Here is a 16413-nt window from a genome sequence, read left to right on the forward strand (position 1 = left end):
GTGATACGGCAGTGATCAGGTTTAAAAAAAATCCTATCGTAGCTTGCTTGCTTTAACTGTACGCTGCAGCACTCTAGCAGTGTAGCGCAGGCTACACGAGGGGCATGGCTGCTGTCTGGGTTAAGACATGTTGACTCCTCGGGAAACAACAGGCTAGAGGCCTGGGCTGAGCTTGACAGCTTCATCTGGCCAGCCACTGGATCTCTCTCATAATCCAGGGAAAAGACACGTCGAGCAGGAAGTCTGCAACTCAGAGGAAAGGGACCGGGGCGGACAGGTCTTGCCCTTCATGTGACTGGTAGAATATATGCAGTAAAAAGACGCGCGAGCATTTCCTTTGACTCCTACAGCTGAATGGGAAGCTGATGATCATCTGCATATCATGATATAGCACAGGGGAAACTATTCAGTGTACAACAATATTGACCACTGAATTCAATTGTACAATCTGGGAATTCCCATGTAAGTGTATCATTGTACCCTCTTGCATACAGACACAGAGGATCGTTGCTAAGCCCTGCCCTTTGCAGCAAATGGAACGTCCAGTGCTCATATGACTGGCAGAGTAAGCTTACAATGCTCATTGGTTCAGATGGGAACAAAAAGGAAGGGATGATTGCTTGTCCCCCTTTCTTTTGGGGTACAAGGCCTGCCTGCTTGTAGCTTCCTAATACTAGTTAACGAATCATAGTGATTTCATATTTTCCTTCTTTGACTTTTTCTGGGGGCATGGAACCATCAGCAACCTGCATTCAATTAGGAAAACACTCATCAGGTATACAAAATGCTGTGTGCAGATGAGTATCCACAGTAATATTGTTGTCAATATAAATAAATAAAATAGCACGAACAAGCAGAAATATTACATCTAGATGGTATCTGCTAAAGGTGATTGTGCAGATATCAAACTATTTTCAGATATAGCAATGTCCAGTGATCTAATCTTGGGCATGAGAACACTATAAGTGGACAGGGGCTAGAGATATTCCCAAGCTTCACCTTGAAGCCACAGAGACCGGAGTTTGAACACTATGGACCATCTACCTACTGAAGTTTCCATTGTGAACTAAGGTGACACTCTGACAGCAACTCAAACCTCTATGATTTACAGGTAGTTCTGGCAATGGCATAGTGGCTTAGTTTCAGTTCATTGCACTATCCACCCAACAATTTCTTTTACATGAAAGAGCAAGGGGAAAAACCTATACTGCATTACCTTTGCCCTTTTTCTTTTTATTTTTCTTTTTCTTCTTTTTCTTGCTCTGTTGTTCGTCATCTTGATGGGCTTTAACCTTCTGAAATATACAAATGACTATGTCAGATACAACTCGATGAACCTTTGCACACATAAACCGACTGGATATATCCCAGTTAAAATCCAATGGACATTTTAAGTGAATATTCAGGAGACATACCTTATTCTTCCTTTTTCTTTTGATCCCCTTCACCTCTGCTTCATCTTCAGAATCCTGTTGCTTTAGAAGTTAAATGCTGAATCAATTCAGGACTCATTTAAGAAAGCTATAATCAACAAAGGTACCTCAGAGCCATCCTCAAATGATGACACATGACGTACTACTCTTCCTGAAGTTGAAGCCTCACCTGCATCAGCAATATAAAGTCGTTAAGATGCAAGTCCAATACGATTCCAAGGGGGTGTAGGTCAACTTTGCTGCTTCGCAGATACATGAGAAGTAATAACTGGGCAATCATCATGAATGACAAAACAGTGAAGGAGGTTTGCCACAAAAATATTATCTTATAAGCAATTCAATATTAAGCAAAATGTTGCCACAGATTGATGGTAAAACGGCCAAATCAATCTAGTGTCAAGTCTGAATTTTGCCTTTACTGTTTCAAGCATACATTGTTATAAAGTCTCACACAAACTAAAATTACAGTACGTGGCAGTCTCATCCAAGTTTTCTCCATGTGGCAAAATAATTCATTGTATCATAGCAAAACGATTGAACAGTCAGTACGAACAAACACTTCAAAGCATGCAAGAAACTGAAAAATGGATGATAACTGTAGGAAGAGGTTTATTTCATACTCCTATGTCGTACCTAAAAATGCCACATGGTACAGAAGGAAAATGAGTATACTGAACGCCTACTAACGTCACATCATATACTTCATAAAGAGATAATTCATGTGATGCATATTTTCCAAAGTGCATATAGAGGAATGGGATATTGGGAGGAGAAGTGTACCCTTGCTAGCTTTCATGGTTTCCTTTGCATTTTTCACAGCCAGTTTTACAAGGTCAGGGTTCAGGGAATCCAAGCCATCGGGTTGCTGAAGTTTTCTCTCAAGGAATTTCGCTAAGGCAGCAGCCTTGTTTGTGGTTAGTGGTCCCCCGGGATGCGCCATCCTATTTGATAAAGCAATACATCATAACGTTATGCACGTTACCAAAAAGAGATACGCAGGAAATATCATATGATTTTCGCAGAGTGATATTATTAAAGTAATTAGACTTATATTGCCAGTATAAAATCTGCCAAAGTCTCTATTTCAAAAGGCAGCACCTTGCAACACTCACTGCCTTGCCCAGCACCTAGGCATTTTTCCATCAGGACTTGGTCTAAGACTAAGTATGAAAGTAGGACAAACATAGATATGGAAAAGGACGAACTATGGTCATGGAACTTATGGTTGCAAGATAATATCAAATTATGTCTAAGTATACCAATGCTTCTCTACTTAACATGGCATTACTTTAGCAGCTTGTGGAAAGTACAACCGCCCAGTCTCGCCAAGGGTACACTTAGGCGCTACGGGAGCTTGACCGCTTGCCTAGCGCCTAGCGCTTTTTGAAACATTAGCCAAAGCTCCACTAAGGCGTAGTGGAACCCTAAGGCGTGACAGTAATGTGAAGAGAGGCAGAGGAAGACCAAAATTGACATGGGAAGAGGCAATAAAAGGAGATTTGAAGGGATGGAATATACCTAAAGATTTAGCCTTGGATAGGAGTGCTTGGAAAACAGCTATTCATGTGCCCGAACCCTGATTTGTGGCTCTTGGGTTTCAACTCTAGCCTACCCAACTTTCTTGGTACTGAAAGGCTATGTTGTTGTTGTTGTTGTTGTTGTAGCCAGAGCTCCACTATATGTTTTATGAGGTACACATTCAGCTTGCTCTTCTGTTTTTGTTGTTTTGGTGTATATATGTAAAATAGCATTGCATTGAATCTCCTGAGTTTGTTCTGATGCGAATGGTTATGTTCAAGGGTCAAGCAGAGTGTATGTACCTATATCAGTATCATGAACAAAAGGGCCTGATTATTGAAACTAACATAAAAAATTACAGCTCCCCAAACTACGAGTACAAAATTACACGGAAGTATTTTAAACACGTAATTTTATATCTGACCTAACCAAGCAGCTAAACTGCGATTGGCGAAACCTTAATCCGCACCTACAGCCTTCACTCTCATTTTGCCACAACAAAATCAAGCTAAATCCAGTTGCCGCCGCAAGCGCGACAGCACGATATGATCGAATCGGGCTATCTGTGGATCTGGACGCAGGTAACAGAGATGGGGGCGACGCGATACCTGGGCTGGGGGCGGGAGGTGGAAGGAGGCGGAGGAAGCGGCGCGAACTTGCTGCCCCGCATCGCCCGCCTCTCCTCATCGGAGAGGTCGCCGCCGCCGGCCGTCGCCATGGCGCCGCCGCACGGGATGGTAAGCTGCAGGCAGGATGACGACTTGAGGAAGAAGGAAGCGCGACCGGCTCGGGTCCGTTGGGCTATTGCGATCTGGTCTGGTCGGACCATGTATGCAGCCGGGCCGGACCACCGTGCGAGCTCGAGGCGTCGAGCGCCCGTGTGGGCGTGTGGCCTCTGTAGCCTGCTTGGCCGCATGTATCTCCATGACATGTGGGCCCGCGATACTGATTGTTTGTAATCGTGCGGCCATGCGCGGACACTGTAACAATTTGGCTAACCCCTTTTTGCTAACCGGCCTTTTTTCACAGCTAGTAGTCTAGTACTCCGTAATTGGCTAGCCGGATTTGTTCAGAGCACATTCGACAAGAATAGACTGGTACCACCATCCAAAGAGCGTCAAATTCTGAGAAAATTCCTTATTTGTTATCGGATTTACATCGCTTCCTTATTTGCTTGAAAAAGTTTGCCTTCCTTATTTACCAATACCTCAAAATTGCCTTCCCCATTCGTCATCAACGTAATTGACTCAAAAAGATGGTTTTACCCTTATAATATAGGAACATATTGCATATGCATGGCATCAACACATCCTTAAGAAACATTGGGCTGATATGGAGGATGCAAAACCAGTTGGATACAAATTTTACAATAGATGTGTCCCTATGTCATGAGGGTAAAAATATCTTTTCGTGTCCAACTTAACACCGTTGATGGTATATAGGGAATAAATTTTGCGTCGATGGCAAATAAGGAACACAAGTTTTTTATGGCAAATAAGGAAGCGACATAAATTCCAATAGCAAATAAGGAATTCTCTCCCAAATTCTCAGGACAGAACAGTTTAGACAAAACAAAAGCACGTACAAAGAATATTGCTCAAATCTGTAGCCAGGCTAACGCTTGATTACCAATTTACCGTGATGACTACAGTAGTCTATTTACAAGGTTACCGAAGCTGCAGAGTTCAAACGGTGGCAACCGGCCGACTCGGCTCTGTTTTGTGCTTCCTCACAGTCACACCTCGGTGAAAAGAAACTATAAACATTATAGTACATGCACAGACAACTACACTGATACATGTCTTGGGCAGAAGGCTGATTGAGTTCAAAGCAGCCATAGCACAAAATCCGCTGCTGCTTTGAGGCGCCACTGCTGCCTGCGAAGGGGCTACACGTAGTAGATCATGCCGACCTCGATGAGGCTGATGTGGGGGATGTGCAGCGTCACCGACGGTCCCCTGCAGTTCTTCCGGAGGAACGAGTAGGCGTAGTTGATGGCGAACTTCTTGAGGAAGTTGGAGTTCCTCCTCGCCTTCACGTACGAGTGGCCGATGATGTACGCCACGCCGGCCTCCTTGGCCTCCAGGAGGTCGGACAGCTCGTCCCTCACCCGCGGATCGATCCGCTCCTCCTCGTCGATCTGGAACCGCACCCTCCGCCGGCGGCTGACGCTGCCGACCGACTCCTGCTCGTACATGGACTGCAGGCTCCGGAGCGTCTCCGACTTGCTGCTCCGGGTCAGCTGGGACGCGCCTGCCGCGCCGTCGTCGGAGTCCCTCACCACCAGCCCGGTGCCCGTCGTGTCGGTGGTGTGCACGACCGCCATCCTCCCCTCCGTCGACGACTCGTAGCTCCCCGACGACGCCGACTCCTCGGCCTCCATCTGGATGAACCTGGCGATGCTCATCACCAGGTGGTTCTCGAAGTTCTCGTCGTCCTTCTGCACGTCCTTGTACCCGTACCTGACGATGCACCGGTACATGCGGTACTCCCTGGGACCGATCCGCCCGATGAGGTACCGCTCGTCGACGGGAACGTACGGCACCGGCACGGACTTGACGCAGACGAAGACCAGCACCTGGTGGAACGCCGGCAGGTTGGTGACGAAGTGCGAGAAGATGGCCGGGACACCGGTCACCAGCTCAGTGTAGATGAGGCCGATCCCCGGCACGCGCATGATCCCCAGACTCGGCCCGAGGTTCAGGATCCATTTCATCGACACCTTGTTCTGGAGGTCGAACTGGTACTTCCGCCGCATGCCGTAGTGCCACGCGTACATGATGGACATGAACACGAAGGCTAGCACGATCGGAGCCCAGCCACCCTGGGGAACCTTCATGACTGCTGCAGACAGGTAGGCGCCTTCAATTGCCCCGAAGAACACAAGGAATAGCAAGGAGATCAGGAGATTCTTCTGCCACACGAAGATGATGACCAATGACATCAGACAGGTGGTGACAAACATCACGGTGATGCATGCGAGACCTGAGATCACACAGATGAAGGGAGCAAAGTTTAGTGATGGTTCATCCTGTTCCTGTGTGAGGAATTCATGAAACATATGGTGCCAGAAGATCAATATGTGCATCAAAATATTGAGGGACGATGCTATGCTAGAAAAAACTGTCTAACCACCTCCAAAGTTATGACCACCACTTACAACCTATAGAGAAAATTAGCAGCTTTGGTTTCAAAATAGAAAAAAAAATCATCATTTGGTGTTCAAAAGTTGCCCAAGTACAATACTATCGCCTATTGATAGAGTATCACATTTCTTTGATCTTTGGATTGTTCAACAATGTGATAGCAATCGATGTTCAATAATAGATAGAGGGTGTGCCATGGATTGCAAAGTTGTGAATGCCTAAAATGCAGGTTCTGGATGAAATGAAAAGTATGCACGTGCTGTAAATAGAAGGGCCATATAGTTCCAAAATAAAAGCCATGTGTTTGAAAGGATTTGCCAATTTCTGCAGAACTGAAGTGGTCAAACTTACCGTAAGCATTTCCTATCACTTCTAAGTTACGGAAGCCAAGTGCCACAGCTAAACAGAGGACCATCAGAATCCAATTTATCTCAGGTATGTAAATCTGGCCATGAATCCACCTTGATGTATGCACAACCTTCACACGTGGAAAGCATCCCAAAGCAAGGCACTGCTTAACAGTAGAAAAGGTTGCAGATATAATAGCTTGGCTGCCCACAATTGCAGCAAGAGTTGCTATGACAAATACAGGCCAAAACAAAGGATCTGCAAGCATGGTGTAATATGACTCAGCACTATTTTTGGGTAACATGTGGAGCAATAAGTCACAAAAGTCATCAGTGTTCTGAAGCTTACCTGGAACAGAAAGATAAAAACTGTTATCTACAGCTGTCAAGTTTTTAGACAGAAATGCAGCCTGTCCCATGTACTGCAGCACAAGACAGGGATATATGACACCAACGAAAGCCAGCTGCAACCAGGACAAGAACTGAATTATGCATAAAATCCTTTTTGAGTTTTGACAAACATATAAACCATTCTTCGTACCCTGATAGATGCAGCAGTGAAGTGGCCAAGATCGGCAAACATAGCTTCGGTACCTGCATGTGTGACATGAACTCATAAGATGACTATTCATTCTAAAAATACGAATAATTTCAGCTAGATAGCAGGTCTGCTTGAATTCACCTGTGATAGCAAGAAGTACGCCACCAAGAGATATCCAACCATCTCTTCCTGTTGTCTTGAAAAACTTTACAATATAATGTGGAGAAAGAGCAACAAATATTCTAGGATTCCAGCGGATGATGTTATATAGACCAATGCTTCCAATGCTCAAGAGCCAGAGCACAACAATCGGAGCAAACATGAATGCCACCCTATGAGTACCTCGGTGTTGCAGAGCAAAGAGACCAACAAGCACAACACATGTAATGAATAGAATCCATCCTATAAACCAGCAAATTGGTCAGGATGGCGGTATATTCGTCAAGAAAGAAAAGTATTTTCGTATATATAGTTCAAAAGAAAAGAAAAGAACAGCATTGCATATAGTTTACAATTAGTATGTTTATTATGCACAAAACCCCAGTACACAAAAATTAAGGTTACTATATTTAAGTAGTTCTCTGTCATATGGACATACAAACACTCATTGAAAGATATACCAACACGTGTGAAGACAAGTCACACTCATACCCCATCAGGTTGAAATATGTATTGGACACAGTGCAATTGTAGAGATGTATTTGTTCGAATTGATTTGGTAGTCTTCAAAGCCTTACCAGATCAAACCCAAGCTTCTAAAAGAATTCGAAAAAATCAGATTCGCATTTCAGTTTTTACAAATTTCTGTGCTCCGGTTCTTACTTACCAATTTGCTCAAACAAACACCAAATAGGCACGTGAACAAAATTCTAAGTTATTCAATAGAATTCATATTTCAAGTATCTTCAAAGACCGTTCAACTACTTTACATGTAACTTGAATTATATATTTTTTAAATAACTTGAATTATAATTTACCAAGATAGGTTTTCTGTCATTTCAAAATTCAGAGATGGCAGATTGTTTACCGTTCAAGTAAGTTTGAAAGTTTATACAACTAAAACCTAGATATTTAAACATTAAAATAAAGCAATTTCCAGCATATCATCACATAATAAAAGGTAATATCATTTCAATAGGTTAAAGCACTTTAGATCTATATTGCAAATTACAAGGCTATCATATTACAGATTGAGCTCAGCCCCTCACTCCCTCAGCACATCACCCAAATCAATGAGGTCAATGAAGAAAACATGTTCATGTTGTTGAGTTCCAAACTAACCTATGAAACTTCAGCCAACTGCCCAGTGCTCTATAAGCATGACTAGATAGAACACCTTCTCAAAACAATCACTCTAGATAATTATTAGAATAAATTACTTACAATAATGAATTTCTCAAAAAACAAAATGCAGTAGATAAAGTTAGAGCAAACACATACCATCTGCTAATTTGCTTATGTCAGGGTCACGTAATCCAGAGATGGCTGAGAAAACTGCATTAGGCACAACATTAGATGTCACAACAGAGAAGCATACATTGCAGAACCAAACAAAATAAATAAACTAGGACATGAAAGGCGTACCAGATATAGTTGGTGTGAAGACACCATCACCTATCATCATGCATGCACCAAACAGAACGAAAAGAAGTAAACAGGTCCTCAACTTCCTGTGCTTCTCCAGAAACCTTTTGAATGGAGAAGAAATCACATTGCGATCAGTGCCTGGCTGATAATATGTTGACAGATCTTCATCAGCCGCTTGCTGGTTCGGCAGCAGACTGAATTTTGCATGCCTACAAAGGAGTGAGTACAAAGCAAATGTTCCACCTGTATAACACATTAATTTTGATCAGTAACATGCATATCAAAGAACAAAACTAGCTTGGAATGTAGTATATACATTTCAATCAGAAAATCAGTGAAACAACTGAACAGTTTCAAAAGGCATTAATAACACAATCTATTACAGTTAAGTTGCTTACCCTCCCCGTTATCATCGGCGCTCAAGACAATTATGACGTACTTCAGCAACGGAACAAGTGTCAAGGTCCAAAATATCAGAGAAAATAGCCCAAAGATGGTTGTCTCATCAAGGTAACTGTTCAGTCTCCCAGACAATGTGTTGCTGTAGACGTACAAAGGCGACGTACTCAAGTCTCCATACACCACGCCGAAGCTCTGAAACGCTAGTAGGGAGAGAGTTTTGCAGTAACTTTTCCACTGAACCTGCAAATAACAACCAAAGCATGCAAGCTGTCAGTAGCAACTAGCAGGACTGCAGGGAGTGTTAGCGGTCAGTGTAAGCAGCACCAATTCAGTACCCAAACGGAAAACGATGCAAAATCAGCAGCCCTAATAGAGTAATAGTCAAACTTCCAGCGGCACCAGCTGAAACCGCTGATGTATTGGGTGATTGTTAATAGCATAATAAACTAACTGAAATTAACGTTTGCTCAAGGGATTAGATTTAAACATTTCCAAATAAAAAAAACAGTACGCATGTCCTTTTAATAACGGTAACGATGCGTCAACGCTGTAAAACGGCGATAAATATTGGTTGGATCAGGTCAGTTGTTCACCGTGAGCAGCTAGCATCGAGCAGACGAGCTCCAGCCAAACGTTGACCCAATTCAATCACATGATACGGATGCACCCAGTCATCTAGAAGACTGGAGCTACTTGACCAACCAGCGATCCAACGAATTTGACCCTCACGAGCTACGCGTTACGCGACATCTCAGCATTCGTTGGGAAATTTCTACCTCAGTCCTCCGCTCCATATCGCCGAATCAAAATCGAATAAAAGCGATTTCAAGCTAGTCAGTTCAGACTCTCGGGGGGAAAAATCGACCAAAATCGGAACGCGACCGCACCAACTCTTCGCGTCCTGGATCGCGCGACGACCAAAATCGAACGAAAATCCGAGCAAAACCGCAAACGACTTGAGAGCAGAGGGTTGGGTGGAGCCGTTACCTGCCGCGCGGCGCCGATCTCCTCGTCCATTGGGCTCCCGCCACTGGAAGCGAGCGCGTAGGCAGCTGGACGTAGCAGCGGCGGCAGAAGGGGAAGCTGGAAGAAGCGAGGGCTAAGACGAAACCACTGCTGGTGCTACGCCCATGGGAGCAGGGAGAGCCCGAGGAAACGCCGGCGGCGGGATGAGGCGGAGGAGAGAAGCTTCCCCTCATATAGTTTTTATAGGCCAAGCCGTAGGAATTGTTTTTTTTTTTGGGGTGGGCGGGCGGGGGGAAGAGAAGGGCGCGGGGGTGAAGAGCTTGATGCGCCCGTCGCCGTCTAGCAGACGCGTAAGAGCAGCGTGCTGCGGGTTGCGGCGGCGGGCGGGGCGTGGCCCGTGCCGGAAGACGGGTACCTGGTGCGCCCGTGCGGGGCCGCGGGGATCGGTGGGCCCCTTGTGTCAGTGGAAAGAGCGGTCGTGGGCCTCGTGGCCGGCGGGCAGCAGGGACCCTGCACCTGCACCTGCCCCTGCCCAGTCGTGGCCCGGATAATGGGGCCCGCGCTGCATCATGGCGGATTTTGACACGAGCGCCGGGCCATCTCATGTGGCACAGGATGGTACGGAGATTTTTTGTGGCCAACCGTGTGCTTACTGCTTAGAACAATGGAGCAACACGGCTGCACGGCTATTTCCATCTAGATCTAGTCTAGGGATAAATCTACGCAGCCGCGCAGGATTTTGTGTCTTGCTTAACTCTTAAGGTCCTGTTTGTTCTCACACGAACAGGGTCTAACTCAGGTTGCCCGGCCACTGGAGCCAGAAACCTAGGCATAAGAATAGGAACATGTAATAGTAGAGAGATCTTGCCATTCTTAATATTATTCTACTCGAGTGTAGATATAATCATTTTGTTACATTGATATTATCTTATACCATTTTTTTTATGAAAATCTAATACCATTTTGATTAGTGTAAGAATGTGTTTGTATAGAAATCACCTTGACAAGTCAGGAATAAAAGGTGTTTCACCAACATAATGACTTTTAGGCGATTCATGGCAATTAATTGTCAGTCAAAATTTCAATTGTACATCCTGCTAAACAAATTTATTAACAATGCGGACTGAAACATTTATCTTGCGTAAAGAGCTATCAGAATATGAGTGGAATTGACATGAATGAATCTAACATCCACAATATGACTTCCTGATGTGGTTCCCATGCGACCTATCTTTTTGTCACGGATCAATTAGAAAGAAAGGTAAACTAGTGTATATACGCATGCATTGATATGATCACTTGAAGCGAAAAAGGAGTTCATGTTTTTCTAAAGAATGAGCATTATTTGGGCCCATCAATGCACTAAACTATTAGCATCATTAGCAACTTTAACTCCAACTTTGTTCATTACTATGTGTTTGTACGGACCTGTGGTCATGCTAATGCGTCACCATCAATGATACAACTAAGTTAACCCCTACAGTAGTATATATGATGTTGCCTATCCTAAGTAAATTAACTCCATTGTCGCCATCATGTGTTTGTTTTCTAACCGTACATTCTTGAAAACTACTCTGTATTATGTGAATTGTAACGTTACAGCCCCTATTATTAGGAAATTATATGACCTAGATAAAATGCCCAATGGCAGTACTTAGTCCCCCACCATATATGTATCTAGTAATAAAGAAATATGTTTAGTGTGTTTTGACGGTAAATATAATACGAGTACCATAGATTTTTGAAAATAAAGCATTTTCATAGATTAATAGTCACGCGTGACATTGACGAGACACATAGGGCATCAGATTTGATTCCTCATGGATAACAGTTTAATCTAATCTAATTTGAAATTCATGCATATATCTTTCTTAACTTTACACATCCACGGATCCACCCACTGCTAATACCGAGTGCACTCGATGAAGGTTGTTAGGGTGCATCAGTGCGTGTAGTAACTAGCTCGCGCTTGCTCTGGTGCGAATTCTGGAACGCCTCTTTTTTCTGGTCCAACTGAACGATCACCTGACCTCACGTGGGTCCCACAGACCGTACAGAATAATCGCAGCCTCACAATGGCTGCTGGGTCAATGACTCGATCGGTGCATTGCTCAATCAGTTAATCAGGTTCACCACCGGTATTTTGTAATCGCATTATGGAGGACACATTATTTAGGATACTTTTGCGACCTGTGATATACTAATGCATTATTGTGAACCCAAGAAGGAAAAAAAAAGAATAAATAGGATCGCTCAGCGGCTCAGGCAGGGATCAAAACCTCAGGGCACGTACGTACGTTTAGGCATGTTCGTCTGACAGCGACCGGCGTCACGGTCACCTTTAATTTCTTTTTGTCAAAACGGCGACGAGTGAGCATCAATTAGCTAGAGAGCTGTTATGTTAACTGCTTGGCGAAAGGACTCGAGCGAGAAAAGAAAAGACGTGCACTCAACGTACGTGCGGTGTGTTTTCCTGCTTAACTCCCAACCTGCCAGTATTCTGCAGGTCATCACGGTGCTCAGCAAACGATTAGTTGGTGACCGAAGGCAACAAAAAAAAAATCACGACTTCACGCGTCTCGCCGGCGACGATGCACGTACGGAAGCAAGACGCGGTGCGGTACCGGGAGATTTTGGCTCGAGACGTCCTTATCCGCGTCTCGGGGTCGAGCGAGGAGACGACGACCCAGGCCGCCGGGCTTTTGGCACGGCGCGCGCGTGCGCTTGTGCCCGCTGACGCGTAGGAAGAATGGACTTGACTTGCTTTTTGACCGTTCTTTCTGCTCTTATTAGAGTCATGGACTAAACTTTATTCGCACTCCTATTTGATCTCATGAACTAAAGTGGATTAAAGTCCATAAATACTATTGAACAAAGATCATTTTACCCTTCTTCCCTATCCTTGATACCCCTACGTCTACATCTCCTGACGCTAAATTTTCTGGCCACCTCTTCCTCCACGCAGGCGGGCGGTGAGCGACGGACTGCTGCACCCCACCCACGCCGTCTCCGCGTGTTCTAAAGGGCCGGACGCCCTTGCCCTGCCAAAATCGGCGCCGCCTCCGCTGGGAACCGTGAGTTGTACGCTCCCGAATCGATCTTCCGCCGGCAGGGCAGGCCGTCCGGCCGGCCATCCTCCACCAAAGGATGCCTCCGCCGCCGGGAGGGAGGGTGGTGGGCGGGAGGACGGAGGTGGGAGGGAGGGCAGTGGGAGGGAGCCGGGCAGGCGGGAGGGTGGGACGGCAGTAAATGAGAGGGGTAGGGGTGTTCTGAACACCTTTTAGTCCACTTTAATCCAGTTTTATGGATTAGAGGACTAAAGTTTCTAGTCCTAACTTTACTCCACCTATTTAGGTGTTTAGGACTAAAAAGTGCAAACTTTAATCAAACTTTAGTCCACCATAGAAACCAAACAACCCCTTGCTCGATCGGTTACTCTTGCATTACCCCGTCGTAGTAGTACAGTGCTAGCAGCACCAAATCACTTGTCCTGAACCCAGTAAAAGAAGCAACATCGTCATCGCAATTTGGAACCACAAGCGGCGTCAGTTGGTGCCGCGAGATCCCCCTGTTTGGGTTGCTCGCCTTTTGGCTGTACTAGCCTCCCCCCGGCCTTTATAATTTCAAAAGTAGACAAAACAAAAGGACACGCCTCCGAACGAGCCAGGAATCTTGGACAAAAAACGAACCCGTGTGAACCCCAGTTGCCACGAGAATCCTGGGCGCCGCGTCGGGCTCGGACCGGCGCTGCCTGGAACTCGCTGGAAGGAGTCCGGCCAGTCGTGTGATGGCATGTGGCGCACGGCGACGCCACTATTCCCACCGTGCGTTTAGGCCACGTTTGGTCGCTGGCCACACTTTGCCACACTTAAGGCAAGTGTGCCGAGAAAAAATTATGGTTAAAAAATTCGAAGCCACACTTTACTACCATATTTTTTTATCTTTATGATACGGAGAGCTCAAAAAATAACTTTTAGATGTGGCAAAGTGTGGTCAGAAACCAAACATCCTATTCCAGCTCGGGCCATGCCAACTCGTCGAGTCCCCAACGCCAATACTAATCCTTCCTGCATGGCTGCATCATATTCATATTCATATTCCTGTTGCGATACTTGCTACCACAATCCCTGCTGCGCGCGTACGTGCACACGCTCACGCGTTGTGGCGCGACAGCTTGAGATCTGGCACGCGGATCACATGGTGAGCTCTGTACGATCCGTACGTGGTCCGAGGCATGCATGTCAGGCGGTGGTAGGTAGAGGCAAGGTGAGTGAGGATGACGACGATGTTTTGGCCAGCCTTGTCAGCACCGTTCGGTTGTGCAGTGATCGAGTCGCTGGCGCGCAACGATTCCATGTTCCTCTTCCCAACGATGATGACGACATCTTTATCGTCCCGGGCCACACATATTGAACTTGGCACGGCGACGACATTGGCAGGCCCACGACCACGAGGCCAGAGCATTGGGTCCGAAACGATGACTACTCGCTTCTCCTTGCTTTCGACTCCCTAGCTCCTCCACTCAGCCACTCCACTCCTCTCCTTCGATCCGTACGAGTACAAGCGCGTGCGAGCAAACCAACAATCATATACAGCTACTTGTCCGGGCTACAACCAACAAATCAACAGGGTGGCTAATTTGGTCGGTACATGGCACCACATTTGCCTACCTAGCTACTCCCTCCGTCCCAAATTGTAGGTCGTTTTGGTATATTTAGGGCCTGTTTGGCAACCGGGTGTTAAAGTTTAACATCCGTCACATCGGATGTTTGGATGCTAATTAAGAGTATTAAACATAGGATAATTATAAAACTAATTGCACAGATGGAGTGTAATTCGCGAGACGAATCTATTAAGCCTAATTAGTCCATGATTTGATAATGTGGTGCTACAGTAACCATTTGCTAATGATAGATTAATTAGGCTTAATAGATTCATCTCACGAATTAGCACAGGGTTCCGCAATTAGTTTTATAATTAGCTCATGTTTAGCTCTCTTAATTAGCATCCGAACATCCGATGTGACACTGTTAAAGTTCTCGTATCCAAACACCCCCTTAGATTCATAACTTTTACTATATATCTAGACATAGTGTATATCTAGATATATAGCAAAATCTATAAACTTGAAAATGCTAAAACGACCTATAATTTGGAACGGAGAGAATCGGATCCACATCATCTTTGGGTTTTCGACGTACGGCTGATCAGCCTCCGCCGTCCTAGCTATAGCAACGGATTCTAAGGATATGCTCGCTCCACCAACTTCAAACTAGAAAGTTTTGAAGTACCGTAGTTGCAAACATATTTTTGTCTTCAAGTATATACATATGTCCATGGATCGTTAACGCACGTACGGCGATTTTAGTACCGCGTTTTCTTCCCCAGCAGAACTACTCAGTTGACCAAGACATCCGAATAAGCTCGACTGAAGTTTGCAAGTGCTCTTCATCACTTCACCTTACCGAATTGGTAGCAGGTAGCCAAAGCTACTGCATAATACTCCATCCGTTGTTTTAGTATCTTTAGGTTCATAGATATTATTATGCACCTAGATAATTCATAGATATTATTACGCATCTAGATATAGTATATGTCTAGGTGCATAATAATATCTATGAACTTAGAAAGTTAAAATGACCTGCAATTTGGAACGGAGGAAGTATATTTCATGATTAAAAAAATAGACTACTGCTGGTTACTTAACTACATTTGCATTTGGAAGGAACTTAAATCTTTGAAAGCACATGCTACACGTAATTCAAATAATTAAGCTTGGCACTGCAAAAATGTGCGAGTTTGCACGTGCTCTCCATCAGTTTCATCAGTATGAAATTGGCTGCGGGTAGCTAGTAGCCAAAGCTATTGCGTGGTTTATTTCCTCGACGATCTAAAAAAGAAAGATGCTACTACTACTGGTTCCTTAATAATAAAAATTCCAAACGAATTTTTTACATCTCTGAAAAGCATACTAGTACACTACGCGGGGGATCGTTTTATTTATTTATTTTGTTAAAATTAAATTAAGGGCCACGGTCTGGTCCAGATGAAATCATGATGGCGCACGTGCACAAGTTGTTAGCAGCAGTGCTAGCTCGCGATGTTTATCCACACCCAACACGGAAGACGATTTGTGGATGTGAGCAACAGAGAGGCCGCAGCCTTGCAGCTAGCTATAGGCAACTCCGTGACAGCGACAACCAATTCGCCAATTCTTCAAAGGGTCCGAGTCCGATCGATCCGGAAATGCATCGTGGCACGAGCTGCGACGTCGACTGATGCTAACACTTTGTCCTAATTCTATCAGGCAAGGATCACGTGAGAGGGCGCCCGAAAGCATGTCTCCGCAAAACGGCAACTGTATTGGTGATCATGTCTTTCAGACTTTCAGTCCTTGGCCTAAGTTGAGAGCGTTTTAAAGTTGAAAAGATTGGTCAATTTATAGCATCGGAATGGATGTGGATGTTGCCGGG

General features: G+C 45.0%; 2 protein-coding genes across 3 annotated transcripts; both read right to left on the minus strand.

The window, feature by feature from the left end:
- Positions 1-366: 366 nt before the first annotated feature.
- LOC117843455 (uncharacterized) lies at positions 367-3719 on the minus strand. 2 transcript variants are annotated; one of them, XM_034724039.2, is made up of 6 exons: positions 3560-3719; positions 2214-2374; positions 1541-1602; positions 1416-1469; positions 1217-1295; positions 367-746 (listed from the first exon to the last, which is right to left on the minus strand). In XM_034724039.2, the coding sequence occupies exons 1-6, from the start codon at positions 3667-3669 to the stop codon at positions 739-741; spliced, it is 474 nt and encodes a 157-aa protein (XP_034579930.1). In that variant the 5' UTR covers positions 3670-3719; the 3' UTR covers positions 367-738. The 2 variants fall into 2 exon arrangements, with proteins under 2 accessions (XP_034579930.1, XP_072147778.1); XM_072291677.1 differs by having other exon boundaries at positions 1416-1475.
- A 978-nt stretch (positions 3720-4697) lies between these two features.
- On the minus strand, positions 4698-10216 carry LOC117843454 (potassium transporter 7). The gene is made up of 9 exons (XM_034724038.2): positions 9962-10216; positions 8971-9214; positions 8570-8815; positions 8426-8479; positions 7127-7387; positions 6986-7038; positions 6794-6908; positions 6449-6703; positions 4698-5936 (listed from the first exon to the last, which is right to left on the minus strand). Exons 1-9 carry the CDS (start codon positions 9989-9991, stop codon positions 4840-4842), a joined length of 2355 nt encoding a protein of 784 aa, XP_034579929.1. The 5' UTR covers positions 9992-10216; the 3' UTR covers positions 4698-4839.
- Positions 10217-16413: the final 6197 nt, after the last annotated feature.

This window comes from Setaria viridis, chromosome 2, assembly GCF_005286985.2.
Source record: "Setaria viridis chromosome 2, Setaria_viridis_v4.0, whole genome shotgun sequence".
NCBI classification, from domain to species: Eukaryota; Viridiplantae; Streptophyta; class Magnoliopsida; order Poales; family Poaceae; genus Setaria; species Setaria viridis.

Coding starts and splice junctions, on each gene's coding strand:
- LOC117843455 (XM_072291677.1), bottom strand. CDS start 3,669: ATGGCGACGGCCGGCGGCGGCGACCTCTCCGATGAGGAGAGGCGGGCG. Junction 1,476..1,540: donor CATTTGAGGATGGCTCTGAG/GTACCTTTGTTG, acceptor TAACTTCTAAAG/CAACAGGATTCTGAAGATGA. Junction 1,296..1,415: donor AAAGAAAAAGGAAGAATAAG/GTATGTCTCCTG, acceptor TGTATATTTCAG/AAGGTTAAAGCCCATCAAGA.
- LOC117843454 (XM_034724038.2), bottom strand. CDS start 9,991: ATGGACGAGGAGATCGGCGCCGCGCGGCAG. Junction 7,388..8,425: donor CATAAGCAAATTAGCAGATG/GTATGTGTTTGC, acceptor GCTGGTTTATAG/GATGGATTCTATTCATTACA. Junction 5,937..6,448: donor AGTGATAGGAAATGCTTACG/GTAAGTTTGACC, acceptor GTGTGATCTCAG/GTCTCGCATGCATCACCGTG.